Raw genomic sequence first — 18,012 nt, 5'->3', positions numbered from 1 at the left:
TTTGAATTGCTTACCACATGTGTGCCATGTAGTGGCCTAGTGATTTTATTGCATTATTTATTCACTCGGTTACTCATCTTACAAATTACAACGTAGGTATTATCATATACCACTAGTAGAAAAAGGATCTTTAGTCCCGGTTTATAAGCCGGTTGGTAACACCAACCGGTACTAAAGAAAATTTTATGATTTTTTTTGAATTTTTTTTAATTTTAAATTTCTGAATTATTCTAACCTCTAATCTCTAATCATCCCTCATCACTGCTCAATTTAACCTTTAATCTCTAATCACCCCTCATCATTCCAAATCATCTAACTTTCCGAACGGCCACCCATCCTCTCACTACTCCAGCCTGAGCATGCTTAACTTCCGGGTTCTATTCTCCCTCGTTTCCAAGTCTGCACTTGTTGTTTTCCTGACAATAATAAGCTGTCAATCCTATTAACCCTCAGGAATTTAGCTTGAGTATGAAGTCACACTTTCACTGTTTGAGTTTGAAACTATTGTTCTAAAAATCAATAATTATTTAGTAACACTAATATTTCTTAAATAAGTAGTTTGACCCTGGTTTGACCAGATTTGACCAAAATTCAAAAAACTGAAATAATTATTTAGTAACACTAATATTTCTTGAATAAATAGTTTGACATTGTTTGACCACAGTTTCACCATAGTTGACCAAAATTCAAAAAAACTGAAATAGTTATTTAGTAACACTAATATTATTGAATAATTATTTAGTAACACTAATACTTCTTGAATAAGTAGTTTGACCATAGTTTGACCAGATTTAATAAAAATTCAAAAAAACTGAAATTTGAGCATAACTTTTTTTCTTTTAGAATTTGAGGATTCTAAAAATAAAAATTTGCAAACAGGCCGTAGGCGGTCAAAATCGGAAGCGGATTTTCGTTCTAAACATTTTGATATATTATACGTTTTTTCCCGACATCGTATGCAAAAATTATAGCCGTTTTACATTTTCCCTACATTTTTTGCAAAACATGTCCAAATTTAAGTTTTTAAATTTTCCTAACTAGTAGATGTAGTAATATAACTACCTCTCGAAGGATTTTATTTTTTGAAGTTTTTATCATTTTTTGAAGTAATATAACTAGTAGATGTACTAATAATTTTGATTTTTTTCGAAACAAAAAAGGCGATCCACGGGTGTGTGTGGGGGGGGGGGGGGGGGGGGGGGGGGGGGGGGGGGGGGGGTAGAGTTTGAAAATGGGATCTTTAGTCCCGGTTTGAGACACAAACTGGGACTAAAGGGCATCGCACCCTTTAGTCCCGGTCGTGTCTCAAACCGGAACTAAAGGTCTAATCTTTAGTCTCGGTTTGAGACACAAACCGGGACTAAAAGGCATCGCACCCTTTAGTCTCGGTTCGTGTCTCAAACCGGGACTAAAAGGCATCGCACCCTTTAGTCTCGGTTCGTGTCTCGAACCGGGACTAAAGGGCTCAGGTGAACCGGGACCAATGCTCACATTAGTCCCGGTTCGTGACTGAACCGGGACTAATGTGAATATTGCCCCGTGATCAAAGCCCTGTTTTCTACTAGTGTACTACTACTGCCTATGATTCAGATTTTTTTTTTAAAGATTGTGCTCTCTTTAGTCGGCCCGCCCAACATTTTCTTCCAAGCTCCGCCACTGGATGTATTCACTGAAATCTATACTAGCTTATGCACATGGCCGTGTGATGTCTCAGCACCAGATGCTCACAAAAAGGACAGGCAGCGTGTTCATCCTAATAATCAATCAATGTCAGCATGTACATAGTCTACAAACACGAAATGCTTCTGCCCGTCGTAGAAGGCGTAGGCCAGAGCGGCACTGATCAGAGCAGCGGCGCCAAGCAATATCCTGAACTGAACATCCGCAGGGATCCCGGCGGTCGCACCGAACACGACCGTCGCCCCCATGAACACCTTCTGCAGAGTCTGGAAGGCCTTGTGCGCTCCTCTGCAGGACGAGCATTTCAGCGTGTGCTGCTCGTATCTGTCTAGCATCTGCACAACAAGTAGTAGTTTGCGATTTTGTCATCAACATAATGCCACAAATAAGAATAAGAGAACTACAAGTTGCAGTCACATCAGAACATGCAGGTAAGTTCCTGATGTCTACTTCGATAGATAACCCGGAGAACCTTTACCTCTCGCTTTGAAAGGACCGTAGAAGGTAATGCATCTTGGCTAGGGCTTCCGTACCAGTCAGGCTGGCTATTGCCGAATTTCCTTAGCCATGCCCGGAATGCCAAGACAAATCGGTCGGCCTGTGTGGGCGTGAAAGTGAGCTTTGTGTACTGCTGATTAACATCTGCAGACGATTCCTTGGATGCAGACAGGAAAACCTTCTCTTGGCCTTGAAGCACAATCATATCGCCGTCATAGACCAAATTTGAGGTCCAATGTTCGTACCATCGAGGGACAAGCTGCATCAAAAATAGCAAAGCAATGTTCAGGATTCCACTTTATACTCCAAATATGATAAGTTGATGACAACATAAACACCCTTCCAATTCTTTATACAGTAGGGACCAAGCCTGTTTTTTCCCCTCAGGAACACAAAGACACCATGTTTAACCAAATATGATAATGTTGAAACACAGTTAAGAAAACAGGAGGCAAAGTAAAAACAAATACAACATAAGCATATACCTGCCACCATGCCTTTCCTGGCATTGTAAACTGGAAAAAGTTTCGAGCACTACAGACAATAGAACGAGTTTTTCCTGGGGCCATTGGAATGTTGAAGGAGCAAATCCATATGACCCACTTCTGATCTCCCACAATCGGTAATTTGGTGTCAATCTCTATTCTGCACAGACCAATTAATTAGCAGAAGGTCAGAGTCATAATTTGACTGAATTGTTGCATTTGGAACTGATAACATGAGCTACCACAGCTCACCAAAAGTCAAGTATATAAAAAAAACGGATGTGCTGAAACGTACTTGTTCAGCGCATAGCAAGGGGCCTCGAATGTTGCAGTGATGCGAGGATTACCGGCATTTGCCCCTGAATATCCCCATGCGCCACTTGATTCCATTTTGAATGGCAAAGGCTTGGCTCTATCTCTTCGTCCAGTGACCTGTGAGAGGAGTTAAACTATAAAGCGTGGGTAATGCTGCTGGTTCCATTGTCTAAAGTAAAGTAGATAATAACCAAGATAAACTGAATTCAATTCAGCATGAGATCCCAACTTAAAATTTATTGTTTTAACTTGGCCAGATAAACAGGCCAAGACCAAGACAGCTGGTTGACAGGATCGTTGTCAGTATACCAAGAGTCAAGACAGCTACATATAATTCTGTTCGCTACATACAGCCTGATTTTAGCATAAGCCGGTAGTATGACTGAAGAGAATAAACTATTACTCCCTCCGTCCCAAAATAAGTGTCTTAACTTTGTGCTAACTTTAGTACAACGTTGTACTAAGCTTAAGACATTTATTTTGGGACGGAGGGTGGTAAAACAACCATAATTCAAGATGCAACAATTAACTCAAAACAGCACGATATAACCTTTGTGCACTTTTTGCTAACCAGAACGGCAGAATCCATTGCTAAGGGGATTCAACTAACACACGAAAACCAAGTTCTAGTGTCAGTATAGCAAGCTTAGATTATAAACCAGTTGCACATTTAGCTAGCCTCCCTTACATACCTAGCAAGGGCACAATTAAAAAACAAGTGATCTATGGTTTCTGCCTCATCATGTTAGCTATCTTTCCCTCTCACCCCCTTTTGATTACCGCATCTTTTGTTAGAATACTTGTCCTAACAGTCAACCACAGAAACACTTTAATTTTCGGTGGTACTTTGACACACCACAGCTTCCTATGCGGCCCCTTAACCTGAACTGTTTTCAGGGCAGAATAAAGAGACTGGACAGTAAAAACACCGCTCTTATTTACTCCCTCCGTTCCTAATATTTGTCTTTTTAGATATTTCAAATGGACTACCACATACGGATGTACATAGACATACTCCCATTTCAGTGCTAGATACATCAGTTTGAGCGACAACTAATATGGAACGGAGGGAGTATTTTAGCGTGTAGATTCACTCATTTTGCTTCGTACTTGTTGAAATCTTAGAAAGACAAATATTTAGGAAAGGAGGGAGTAACATCCATCTACAGAAATCATACTCTTTTTTTTTTTTGAAATGGCAGTAATCATCCTCTTCTGTAAGAGGAAACCTGGCATAGCAAACAAGTAAAAGCATTCTCAGACCTCTGCACAGCATTTACCTTGTGGTGAGCAAACTCTATGTGCGAGGGATCGGAGACGTTCTCCATCAACGTGTCATACCCATAGAAGAGGTCCCTCTGGATCGTCACGGTGGAGAAGGCCGGGTCATCGAACTCCTTGGGCAGCCTGAAACCGGGAGAAACAAAACGGTGATGATGTTTCCTGTCGACTGAATTCTGCAGTGAAGAAGAGCTGCCGCAGACTTGATGCACATACATTGGAGGCTTGGTGGCCTTGGCCTTGTCCCAGCCGTTCTCGTCAGGCCAGACGAAGAGCAGCCCCTGGGAGAGGAGCGTGGGGAACTTGGTGGCGCAGGCCCTCGGCGAGCGCACCGCCCGGGCCTCGGGCCCCTCGGGCGCGGCCTGCGGGATCCTGGTGCAGGCGCCGGAGCCGTCGAAGGACCAGCCGTGGTAGGAGCACTGCAGGCCGCCCGTCTCGTCGATCCTGCCCTCCTGCGCGCGCGCGCGCGCAGAACGCCCACTCGTCAGTACAGGATTTATTTGGCTGAAGCAAACAGAGGTGGGGAAGAGGGGGGGTACCGAGAGCGGGGCGAGGCGGTGCGGGCAGCGGTCGTCGAGCGCGACCCAGTCGCCGGAGTTGGGGTCGTTCCAGAGGACGAGGTCGCGGTTGAGGAGCTGGAACGGGGTGGGCACGCGCGGGTCCAGGTCCTCCACGAGCGAGACCGGGTACCAGTGGTCCCGCCATACGAACTTCTCCCCCGAGGACTCCGGCGGCGAGGACGCGCTCGTGCTCGGCTCCTCCGCCCGCTCCGCCTCGCCGGGGACCGACGTCGGCGCGGCCACGCGGAGGCGGGTGCTCCCGGCGCGGCCGCGAGCGCGGAGGCCGCTGCTGAGGCGGGAGGCCGGGAGGGTCGACGGGCGCAGCAGCGGCCGGTGCCGCGGGGAGAGGAGGGGGAGGGAGGCGGACGGCATCGCCACCGCCGGCATTCGATCTGTCCCCTTCCTGGGCTCGGGATCGTCTGAAGAGGGAGCGGGGGTCCGAGGTTTTGTTTGGGTCGAGACTTTCCTCGCTCCGGCTTTGTAGCGCCACCTATCTATCGGCGCTTCTAGATCATTGCCGCCGGCAGTGCAAGTGAGAACCGGCGGGTGCGAGGTTGCGTGACGGCAGAGCAGGGCCGGGCCGGGGTAGACTCGAACTGGAGAACTGGAGCACGCATGGCGTTTTCCCGGCGGCCATCCGCGCGTTTCTGTGGTGGAGCTTGGGCCAGCCACCCACACGCAACGTCGACCCAGGAGGGGCAGGCCCCGACCCGACTCGTGAGAACGACGCGAGCCAACCGAACCGTGAGCCGTGGCCCGTGAGACCCGTTACGCCCACTGGTTTCTTTCAGACTTGTTACAGGGATGGATTCAGAGTTCAGAATACCGCTGGCCGAGGGCCACACAAGTCAGAGTTCAGTTCAGAATACTGGTCAATACAATTCATCCAGATCCTGAAAAAACAACCAGACCAGATCTTTCCATGCTGGTGAATACAGTTCGTACCATCCGGTCGAGCTGTTCGTTCGTTCAGGGTTCAGAACAGCACAAGATCCACAGGTCTCTCTGTTTTTTTTTAAAAAAAAATTGAATAACATCCGCAGCTTTGTACATGGGGCGGCGATTGCAATGTTCGAACGAGTGAACGCTCGGTTATGACGAAAACCAGTGCATACCCAATTCATCCGGCACACGGCCGAACATTCAATCTGTGGCAACCAATTACCTGATGCTACAGTCAAGCATCACCACAACACCACCACCAACGGATCGGTGTGCCATATATTGTGTTAACAAGTCACTTAAATTTGTATCGTGCGTATATCAACCTATCTCTTCAAAGCTAAATGAATGCTCGTCTACACAAAAATGTGCATAAACTGATCGACGTTCACAAAAATGTACTGGGTAGAAGGCAGAGAACAGTAGCTGCTAGATGCGCATAGCATTGACAGTTTCTGCAAGTACATATCGCAAGAAACATAGTCCGATTGCACCCATAAAAACCGGGCAATTTTAGCACAGCACAAGCTAAGAAACACAACACGAAACCATCAATCTTCTGCAGCAACTCCATTCTACCACCAGCATTACATTTCTACTCATCACCTCACCACCAACAGATCAGTGTGTTGCATATGGTGCTCAGTGACTTCAATGCACATCATGCTTATATTATTATTCAAAACAAACAGAATGCCCCATGTATACAAAGAAGCATGATCAACACTTGCACAACCTGTCTTTAAAACCTCTGCAGAACACCAACTGAACAGTTGTTTTTACTCTCTCTGACAGCAATATAGCCTAGGAAGTCCTAAGACAGTACTGGACATTCAACAGCGCACAAGAAACACTGACTGCTTCATGCTAACCGGCCAAGGTTGGTTGATGTACCAAACGTGCAAAAGAAAGTGCATCTATAACAAATGATCCATGTCCATTTGCTCTTGCTAGCATAAGATTCATCATCTCTCTATATTCCTAAAGGTGAGGAACCAGACTTCACAGGAAGTTCTACCAACATCACTGGCAGATCATTACAGCAAGTTCTACCAACTGTACCGGCATCACATAACAACTTAGCATTCAAGAGCACCAATGATAACACAGACCAACACAGGGAAAGTTCCTCCTAGGCATTTCCTCCCACTGAAAATTAGCTGTGTCACAACCAGTGTTGATGATGTTAACAGATGTGGACATCACACAACTGTAATGGACAACAGCGCAGCGAAAAATGTGACTTCAGACTAACATGATACGGTTGATGATGTACCAAACGTGCAAAGGAGGTGCATTTTAGTCTGGATCACTTGGGCATCATGCTCCATGCCCTCTTGCAAACATAAGATTTACTATCACATGAACTCTATACTCCTAATCATAAGGAACCAGATAACAGTAAAGCAAGCATCAACACTAACAGATCATCACAGGAAGATCTACAGACAGTACCAGCATAACATAACAGGTAGCATTCAAGAGTATCCAGGATAATAACACAGACTACTAACACACTGCAAGTTTCTCCCAGGCATTTCCACAAACACATGGTGGACACCACCAACATAACTAGATCCTGAGCAGACAAACCAGTGCGACCGCCCTTTTAGAGATGAAAAGGGCCTGGGGTTTTCAGGAGTTCCAACCCCGGTCGCCACTGCCCTCGCTGGGGCCGATCACTTGGGCATCATCTGCGCCGCGGCGGCGGCCGCCGCGTCCTGCTGCTGCTGGTAGTTGAGCGGGCGGCGGAACAGCATGATGTGCGGCTCCGGCCGGTGGACGGCGTAGTGCACCCACCCACGGCTCTGCTGCACGCCCAGCGCGCGCCACTCGTTCTGCAAGGGAAAAAAACCCAAAATTTCTCAAGATCAGAGAACGGACCCGGCAAGAAAACGCGATCTTACGGGAATGCGGACGGAAATCTGGACGGTTACCTCGGCGAGGAGGCGGTTCTTGGGGAGGAGCTTGGCGACTTCCGGCGGGAGGACGACGTGCCTGCGCGCGGGGACATCGGCCGTGTGAGTTAGTTAAGTTAGGGTTTCGCGATCCGCGGCGCAGCGGGGGATAAGATCGGGAGGGGGGCTAGGGTTTGGGCACCAACCTGTACTCGAAGGTGTCGTCGAAGTACTTCTCGGAGTACTGGATCTGGCCCATGTCCGCCGCCGCCGCCGCTTCTCGATCGAGGCCCTGCGACAAGAACAAATCCCCAAACCATTTCAGAAAAATCCGAGCGAAACCACCGACCAATCGATGAGCAGCCGACGAATCCGGCGGAGGGATCGGGGGCTTCGCGGGGGAGGGGGGCGGGCGACCGACCTCGGAGCGGAGAGGGGGCGGCTGTCGGCGCCGATGGAGCGTCGGAGACGGGCGGCGGCGAGGCGGGGAGGGGGGGAGGGGGGGGGGGGGGGGGGGGGGGGGGGGGGGGGGCGTGTGTGTGCGTCTATTTAAAACGGAGCGGGGCGGGCGGGGCCGTCGGTGCGGGGATGGACGGCCCGGATGGCGGGGCGCGGGTAGGGCAGGGTAGTCGTTGCTGCCGATCCATCCATCGTGATCCACCACCTCATCGCATCGCACCGGATTCGTCGGCGGCGTGGGCTGGGTTTCGTGCTGGTTTCGAATTTCGAAATCGCGCGGAAATCTAACCGTTGGGTCTCCATCTCCCTCTCTCGTCGCAGCGGGAGCCGAGAGTTTTCAACGGGCTTTGCATTTCCTTTGGACTTGGACTGGACATACGGCAAAAATATTCACTCCATAACGAATGATGGGTTTTTTTTTTCCGCATATCGGACTTTTTTTTAAAATGATCGCCGGGGGGAAAGGCTCCCCACCTGAATATATTTCAAATGGAGCAGTTGTTTATAAAGATCACACATTGTGTGAGGAGAGGAAGTCACGCCATAGCCCGGCGTGTTCCTTTAAGCTCTCGGATTTGAGCCGAGGAGCCCATACAATCATGCCATCAATAATAGCCCTAATGGAATCAAAAGCAGCAAGATCTATTCCTTGGAAAACCTTTTTGTTCTGAGCGTCCCAGAGAATAAGTAGCATGAACAGGCATACCGAGGTGGGCAACGCAGCCGATAGAATCGTGCTGAAGAGGTCGCCAATAGGCAGGAAGCGCGGACGGATGGTAGTATCCCGCCAAATCCTAAGAGTTGTTGAGCATGTGAAGAACAAGTGCTCGTGGTCTTCCACCTGGTGAGAACATCTTGGACATGCTTCTGTATCAAGGATGCTCTTTTTATGCAGATTCTTCCTGGTGTTAAGGCGATCGAGGTACAAGAGCCACCCAAAAATCATAACCATCTTGGGCACTTTTGAGTCCCAAATGGCAGCAAGCATGGGGGCGGAGAGATGCTCCGAGAGAGCCGCGTACGCACCCCGGGTTGAGAAGGCGGACCTGTTGAGCAGGCGACGCGTGTTCGAAACCTGCGAGAGAGCGCAATCCTGCAACAAAGAGTTTAGAAAGGCAAGTTCTGCAATCGCAATAGTGGTTAGCCGATTACGAAGAGCAAGTTCGATCCCATCCTACATAATGGTAGCTACCATGGCATTAGGTTTGTATGGTGTGAAAAAAGAGCCGGGTAAACTGTAGCTAGTGGTTCTCGCTTTAGCCATCGATCAAACCAAAAGAAGGTGGAGCAACCGTCTCCACTAGTGCAGTGGGAAATCTCTCTCAAGTTTTGTAGATGTTTAAAGATAGCTTTAGCAAGGAAGGAATTGTTTTTGCCATGACCAATGTGGAGAGGCGAGTGATGCAAGACCCAGTCCTTGCAGGGAAGGGAGGTGGAATGTAAAAATTTGTAAGCAAATTTCAGCAGTAGACAAAAATTTTATGCGTGGAGGTTTTAATACCCAAACCACCTGCTTCTCTAGGAGTACACACTTTATCCCAAGTAATCAAGCATTTAGCCTCTAAGCAGGTCTCGTCGTTGGACCAAGAAAATGTGTGTCTACATTTGTCAATCGCTTCAATAACCTGAATGGGAAGAGAGAAACAAATGTTTCAATGTCTATAGTTTTCATACACTTTGTCAAGTTTTGTACACATCTAAAACTTGTTTTACAACGCGTTTAACATTTTTCATATATATTATTAACATTTAAAAAAAGGGTCATTTACATTTGTGCCACTAACTTGATCTCACTACTCATATTTACTCTTAATTTTGGAGCATGCTCAAATTTGCCCATTTGCCGTTAGTTGCGCTTGTAGAAATGCCCTTCTGCGCCGTTATCGTCCGATCAAAGGGCTTTGACCATCTCGAAAAAAATAGTAAAATTTAAAAAAAAACTGAAAATTCATGGGATAGAAGGTACTCAAGTGTGCAAGATGCGTGCAAATTTTCATGCTGTTTGGACACTCTAGGAGCTCATGGTAAAGGAAAAACAGTAAATGTGTACGCTCGTGAACACTAAATTAAAAAAATTCAAAAAATGAATCTTTTTTGACATCCAAGATGCTCGGGTGTGCATGGAGTGTGCAGAATTTTGTTGTGTTTGGGCATTGTAGGAGCTCATGGAGAAAAAAACAAAATATGCCTAAAAAAACTTTGAAAAAACACACTATTTTGTTCTTTTTGCTAGAGCTCATCGCATGTCATTTGATACCAGAATTTTGCACACACCTTGCACAACCGATCATCTTGGATGCCAAAAGAAATCATATTTTTTTTGAATTTTCTTGCTTTTTTTATTTACTCTTCACGGGCGTACATATTTACCGTTTTTCCTTTGCCATGAGCTCCTAGAGTGTCCAAACAACATGAAAATTTGCACGCACCTTGCAAACTTGAGTACTTTCGATCCCACAAAATTTCAAAAGAAAAATTACTATTTTTTCTAGACGGCCAAAGCCCTTTGACCGGACGGTAACAACGCAGAAGGGCATTTCTATAAGGGCAACTGACGGCAGAGAGGCAAATTTGAGCACCCTTCGAAATTAGGGACAAATATGAGTAGTGGGATCAAGTTAGGGGCATATATGTAAATGTCCCTTAAAAATACATGTTTTGATGTCTAAATTTTCCGTACTCATCATATATTTTTCTTATATATCCAATAAATAATTTTATACATGTACAATATTTTTATATACACGTTTATAGACATATATTATAAATTTGTTAAATACTTTTTTGGATGTCTACATTTTTGTTACACAATCTATAGTTTTTATATACATCATAAACATTTTTTATATATACATTTAACATTTATCAAATAGATGATTTACAATTTTGGAAACTTATAATTTTATTTTTATTTTTTTCCTTACTCATTATACATTTTCGTATATATATAAATATTTATAAGTATGAACAAAAGTAAAAGAAAAGCAGGAAATGAAAACAAAAAACAAGACAGTGGCTTCCCTCCCACTGGGCCGACCAATTTAGGTAGGCGCTTGGTTGTGCGTGTGCTGGTTGGACCGGCCCATTCGCGACCCCTTCGCAAGAGCTGAGTCTGCTCGCTTGAAGCGGGACATAGTCGCGGCCGAGAAACAGGTCCTACAGGTAATTTAGGCCGCCGGGCTGCAATTTATCGGCCTCTCCACCTGGTTCGTATGACGGGCCTTTAACGAGTGCGAAATCACCAAGGCCCATCCCAAGTGAAAAATCATAGATGGCGTGGGATTGATTTCGGGTAGTAGAGACGTGGATGGTGCGACCAGAAATTCGCTTTGGCACATGAGAGCATGTGCTCTTGTCACTGAAAAAAATATTTCTAAGTTTGAAAAAAATCCAAACAAAAATTTGACGCATACATCTCGACATTATATGTGTGCAGTCAAGTTTCGAAGAAATCCCGCATTTTTTGTGGCGTGTGTAAAAAAGTCAATAATATGTCTTGTGAAAAGCTCTTTTTAACACCAGATTTTGTCTTTTTCACACGCGACACATAAATTATCGATTTTTTACAAAAACGACTTTGTGAGTATGTACAATATCAATCATATGCGCCAAATTTTTGTTTAGATTTTTTGACATTTCAAAATACGTTCAAAACACATTTTGGAAAGCAGGAGCGTGTGCTCCCAGTTGCCAAACCGCCACTCATGGTGCGATTTGCTACCTGGGCAGCTCCTATTTTCTCGTGTAGGTCAGGGAATAGCATCGTGACTATATCGCAATTATAACGAGTCGTCCAATACAGTCGCCTGAAGTTTTATCCTCTCTGCTACAGTATATGGGCTGGCCCATTCCCGCACATTTGGTCACTGGAGGATTGTGTACGCTCTGGTTTTCTTTGGGTCATTTTTCATTTCTTTTCTTCCAGCTTAATTAATTATATTTGGTTTTCTTTGTTTCATCACCGGTTTTCTTCCTTTTTCCCCTCAGTTTCCACATATTTTTTTACAGCGTTTTTCGTTTATTCTTACTTCCTCGGTTTTCTCTGGGATTTTGTTTTCTTATTTTCTTTTGATTTTTTCACTCGCTCTTCTACGACTGGCTTAGTTCATTTTTACTTGTCTCATCTGTTTTTCACTGTTTCTTTCTTTAGGCTTTTGTTTTTTCCTTTCTATTTTTACAACAGACGTCTACATATTTATTAGGCATTCTATTTTTTATTATATGTCAAAAATATTTTTTATACATGATGAATTTTCTACAAATACATGATTAACTAAAATATCAAATATATGTTTTATTTTTATTATTTTCACACACATTGTAGATTTTTTATATACATGCAACATATTTTTTTACACAGGTTTAACCTCCTAATATAAATGATTATTTTTATTCAAATATATTTTCTGATGTTTACTTTTCAAGTAAACTTTGTAAATGTACTTATATATGTGAAACCAATTTTGTACATGTTTCACATTTTTTCTCTTACACGAACATTTTTTTACATTGTGTAAAAAAATTGAATTCTATGTAGATGTTTTTCAAATGCGAGGAAATTATTACATGTGTCAAACATTGTTTTTTTAAATCTATCGACAATTTTGTAAATTTATGATAACAAACAATTTACATGCTATTGACATTTTACAAATTCTTGGCACTGCCTTTTTTCAAGTAAATTACTATTGGTATATATGTATTTAAAATATATTTGAAAATATAACAAAAGTGCAACAAAAAGAAAGAATGGACAAACATGAACAAAAAGAACTAACCTGAAAGATGGGGCAGCCAATTGCTTGAGTCTGCGAGGGCACTCCTTCGATGAGACCTTCGGTCTCGATATAAGCGAAACATAGGCGCTACCTATTATTTTGTCACAAGTTGAAAATCATAGGTAGCATGGCGTAAATTTCGAGTAGTAGAGACTTGGATGGCGGGACGTCCTATTACGGACGCTCCTTATTTGCCCACATAGGTCGAGGAATAGGGAGAAAACATAACCATCACCCCCCTCCCAGATTGCTCGACCGGAGATGGATCGGCCCATATTTGCGAGGTCGCATGCCTTTCACCCACCGGATTTTGGAAGGTTCTACGACCAACCCTTAAGCGGTTTTTCTTTATTATGTGTTTTTTTGAGGATTTTGTTTCCTTTATGTTTTAAAATTGGAATTCATTTCTGAAATTCATGAATAATGTTTACCAATTCATGAATAATTTCAGAAAATTTACAAGAAAAACCTTTTGGGAACACTTTCAATTCATGAACATTTTTTCAACCGACAAAGATTTTGTTAATTCCCACAAAAAAATAAAATTGATATATTTCTTTACTATTTTAAAAAATGTTTGTAATGAACAAATTTTTTTAATTCACAAACTTTTTGTATATTCAGAACATTTTTTAAAACTCATGAACATTTTTTATATTTTGGGACAGCTTTAAAATTCTTGAATTGTATGTGAAAACCGAGGACTATTTCTAATTTAGGAAATTTTTTTAAATCCAACAGTTTTTATTTTTTTAATAGTTTCTGAAAGTTAAATCATTTTTTAAATTAGTGAAAATCTGATATTTTTGAAACAAGCAGAATAACAAAAGAAGTAAAAGATGAAGGAGAAACAAAAAGCAGAAAAAACGAAAAATAAAAACAGATGCGACCCACCCGCACATGGGGAACCCAAAAGCGCGTGCGTCAGAGCTGGGGGTCCGTGTTTGGAGGTCACGTCCTATTTGACGCTAGCTGCGTCAAACTGGAGGGAAAACACACAATGTGCATGCTAAGGGCCAGTTCGTTCTTTGAATTACGCTACTGGGGACTAATTCCTTCCGGCTAATGAAGATACTGCCCGAGTCTTCCTATTCAGCTCCCTCCCAATGCCTTTAGCGAGCTAGTAGTGTTTTCTTCTTCTTGCGGTGCACTATAGTAAAGCCGATGTATTGTGGCAAAGCAGCTATTGGGGCAGCGGACGCACTGTAGTGATCGGGTAATGGAGTGCTCAATTATTTAAATTTAGTTTCCTATATAATTTGTGTACAGTTTTTTGAAATGCGACATCTTCTAAAACTAGGAATAATTTTGTATAAAAGGCAATCATTTTTTGAAAAAACATAAACATTTTCTGAAAAACACGAACATTTTTCAGACTGCAAATAATTTTTGAAAACACAAACAGTTTTTGGAATCATGATAAATTTTGGAAATTTTGAACAATTTATTAAAATCTGAATTTCTGAATATTCTTGATATATGAATACTTTTTAAATAATAAAAAACAAATAGTACATTTTTTGGAATAGCATATAATTTTAGAAATTTCAAATATTTTAATAAAATTGAAACAATTTTTGAAATGCTATTTTTTTGGAAAACACAAACAATTAGTTGTATATTCTTTAACTTTTTTTTTGAAAAATGTGATTTTGAAAACATGAAATGGAAAATAAATGAAACTACCAAAAGGAAAAACCAAAAAACATTAAGGAAAAGAAACAGGAAAAAACGATGAAGGAAGCTAAGGTTCCCCAAACTGGTAAATACCCACGCAATTACCTTCGAGAAGATTATCTTCGGACGCCATCTATGTCTACTGAACCCTTCAAACCTTTCTTGTATTCCCATGAACATCATTGATTAATGAATAATGTGTGTACAGACTAAAAACTAACTTCCGGAAGTTTCAAACCTTGAAGTGTGTTGGCCCACATCTAAAGTGGGTTGGCCCACATCTTGCCGCTCGCTCGGTCCCCTTGAAGTGTGTTTAGCATCGACGCTTTGCCATAGAATGCAGTAAATAGGAAATTCCATGGATGGTCATAGATCACATGAGCTTACTAAGACTAGGCCTTATGGGCCATATTGGTACGAAAAGTAAACACAACTGGACATGAGTCAGGCCGAACGCAACCACACAAATGGTATGTATCACTTGTCGAGCGTGATAACCTTTGAATCACCCATTTGGCATTCGAAGATGGCCCAGCTAATTAGTAAACACAGCGTAGAGAGCACCGAATGGCTAGGAGAGATTACAACCGGTCTTCCTTTTCCTTTCTTTTTTCTGTTCTTCACTGTTCTTTTTTTTCTATTTTTATTTTTTTATTCTCTAAATTCATAAATTTCAAAAATACTCAAATTTCATAAATTGTTTGCTTTTTCAAAAAAATCTCGGAGATTTAAATAATTGTTCATATTTCCAAACACGTGGAAGATTTCAAAACTTGTTCGTATTTTTAAAAAATGAATAGAATTTTAAAAATTGTTCACAATTTCATATAATGTTCATCAAACACTCACATTTCTCAAAAATTGTTCATATTTTTTTAAACAATAGAATTCATGAACAATTTTTGAAGAAGAGAATATTTATAATATACATGAACATTTTTTGAATTCATAAGTGATTTTCAAATTCACCAACATTCTTTGTATTCGTGAATTTTTTTTGAACTCGCGAAGTTATTTTGAGTCCGTGAACATGTTTTGAATTCACGAACATTTTCTTAATTAAGAAACACTTTCAATATCACCAACATTTTATCAAATCCATGAACACCTTTGAGTTCGTAAGCTTTTTAAAATTGGATAACAATTTTTGAACTCATATATTTTCGAATTCTTGATATTTTCTGAATTATAATTAAGTCAACCTGAAATAAAAATACGAAGTGAAAAAAAAAGTAAAACAAAACTGACGTGCACTTACTCGCGCTCGCGATAGCTAGGCCAAGCACAACTGGCGCGAGGGATGCGAGCTGTGGTGGTCGCTTCGAGCGATACCTAGCAGCACTTGAATGCAACAATTAACAACTTGTCGCCTAGATCTTTGCAAGATGGACAATGACGGAACAGTAGAACACCTTGTAGTGAGGCCAAACGTCAATGAATACATGAGCTAGTTTGTGATAACACCACTGATTCCGAAACTCAAGAGACATGGTAACCCGTGTAAACCTTAGCTGCTAGCATCCATTGTCTCTCGTTAGCCTCGCTGTCGGTATCAAAATCGGCGGATCTCGGGTAGGAGGTCTCGAACTGTGCGTCTAAGGCGGATGGTAACAGGAGGCAGGGGACGCGATGTTTTACCCAGGTTCGGGCCCTTTTGATGGAGGTAAAACCCTACGTACTGCTTGATTATTCTTAATAATATGAGTAGTACAAGAGTTGATCTACCACGAGATCGGAGAGGCTAAACCCTAGAAGCTAGCCTATGGTATGATTGTATGTTGTCCTACAGACTAAAACCCTCCGGTTTATATAGACACCGGAGAGGGGCTAGGGTTACACAAGGTCGGTTACAAAGGAGGAGATATACATATCCGTATTGTCTAGCTTGCCTTCCACGCCAAGTAGAGTCCCATCCGGACACGGGACGAAGTCTTCAATCTTGTGTCTTCATAGTCCAACAGTCCGGCCAAAGGATATAGTCCGGCTGTCCGGAGATTCCCTAATCCAGGACTCCATCAGTAGCCCGTGAACCAGGCTTCAATGACGATGAGTCCGGCGCGCAGTGTTGTCTTCGGCATTGCAAGGCGGGTTCCTCTCCAAATTTCGAACGTTTGTCAAGTAGTGCCCGGTACCATAAATGTTGGGCTTCTTGGCTTCCGCGCCCAATAAGGGCTATCTTCCAGGCGTTGAGTGAATACGAGGAGCCAGGGCATTTTTACATTCGCCCCCCTAGCCAGATAAATAAATTGTCTATTAAAAGGATGGGGATTCTTAGATCCAATCCATACCATCCTTCCCCAGCGAGAATTCATCAGAGCGCGCTTCGGAAAGATCCACTCCAGCATGGCCGACCTCCGCAGCTCCTCCTCCCGCCCCGTAGCCCTAAGCCCGGTAATTGGGAGAGGTGTTTCGTCCCACACAGTCGATTAGTCGAGCTGCAGACCAAGGGATTTCTCCCTCCAGCGTATATGGTTCCCGTCCGAGCCGGGCTCGCCACCTACAATGGCGGGGAGCAAGCGGAGAGCTTCCCCAGCCCCTCGACGGGGGAGCGGGTATGCCTTGTTCCTTACTTATTAAGGGGACTCGGATTTCCAATTCATCCGTTCCTCCGCGGGCTCCTGGAGTTTTACGGCCTCCAACTGCATAATTTCACCCCTGCTTCCATTTTACACATCGCCGGCTATGTTGCCCTCTGCGAGTTATTCCTGGGCTGCGAGGCTCATTTCGAGCTGTGGAAAAGGTTATTTTGCCTCGTCCCTCGCACACAGAAGGGATCACTTTATCAAGTGGGCGGAGCCAAAATATGGCGCATCGCCGAAACAGGATACCTGTCCGGTACTCCGAAAAAGACGTCCGAAGACTGGCCTTCGGAATGGTTTTATATGGAGGACATCCCCCTTCCGGACCCTGTTCGGCGGGGTCTTCCTGAGTTCAACAATGCTCCTCTAAAGAAATGCCGAAGTTGGCGCCCACGGAGCCCCCAGGAGGAAGACAACGGAGAAGTCCTTTACCTGATGAACCAGATTAAAGCGCTGGCTCAATCAGGATTGATAGTAATCGAGGTTATGTCAATATGCATAATGCGGGGAGTGCAACCACTTCAATATCGAGGGCACCCCCTGTGGTGTTTTAACGGGGAAGATGACGCCACCCGTTGCGGGCGTAAGGGTCCGGACAACGCTGCCGCTTTAGCAAAAATTCTGTCCGAATTGTTCAAGGGGAGGAAGAGGAGTTCATCCGCATCAAGCCACGGGATGGATTCTCCATGTACAACCCTCCAAGCTGGGTGAGTTATATCTCCTTACTCCCGTTCTTCCCGCATTCTTTGTCGTAGGTACTCACCTTGCCATTTTGCGGCAGGAATAGCGAAAAGCCATAAGGGAGGTCAACAGCCCATCTCCACAACCAGAGGACCCTGACCGGGCCCTCGGTCCCGGAC

General features: G+C 43.6%; 2 protein-coding genes across 2 annotated transcripts; both read right to left on the bottom strand.

Moving 5' to 3' along the window:
- Positions 1-1,636: 1,636 nt before the first annotated feature.
- LOC125552929 (pheophorbide a oxygenase, chloroplastic) lies at positions 1,637-5,444 on the bottom strand. The gene is made up of 7 exons (XM_048716655.1): positions 4,799-5,444; positions 4,476-4,711; positions 4,259-4,385; positions 2,959-3,095; positions 2,664-2,823; positions 2,159-2,437; positions 1,637-2,015 (listed from the first exon to the last, which is right to left on the bottom strand). The coding sequence occupies exons 1-7, from the start codon at positions 5,204-5,206 to the stop codon at positions 1,761-1,763; spliced, it is 1,602 nt and encodes a 533-aa protein (XP_048572612.1). The 5' UTR covers positions 5,207-5,444; the 3' UTR covers positions 1,637-1,760.
- A 1,713-nt stretch (positions 5,445-7,157) lies between these two features.
- LOC125552930 (cyclin-dependent kinases regulatory subunit 1) lies at positions 7,158-8,232 on the bottom strand. The gene is made up of 4 exons (XM_048716656.1): positions 8,081-8,232; positions 7,866-7,951; positions 7,699-7,759; positions 7,158-7,599 (listed from the first exon to the last, which is right to left on the bottom strand). Exons 2-4 carry the CDS (start codon positions 7,916-7,918, stop codon positions 7,441-7,443), a joined length of 273 nt encoding a protein of 90 aa, XP_048572613.1. The 5' UTR covers positions 7,919-7,951; positions 8,081-8,232; the 3' UTR covers positions 7,158-7,440.
- Positions 8,233-18,012: the final 9,780 nt, after the last annotated feature.

The sequence above is a fragment of the Triticum urartu genome, chromosome 4, assembly GCF_003073215.2.
Source record: "Triticum urartu cultivar G1812 chromosome 4, Tu2.1, whole genome shotgun sequence".
In the NCBI taxonomy this organism is placed as follows: Eukaryota; Viridiplantae; Streptophyta; class Magnoliopsida; order Poales; family Poaceae; genus Triticum; species Triticum urartu.
Note: the sequence above shows the minus strand (reverse complement) of the source record. Positions and strands in the feature narration are given on the sequence as shown.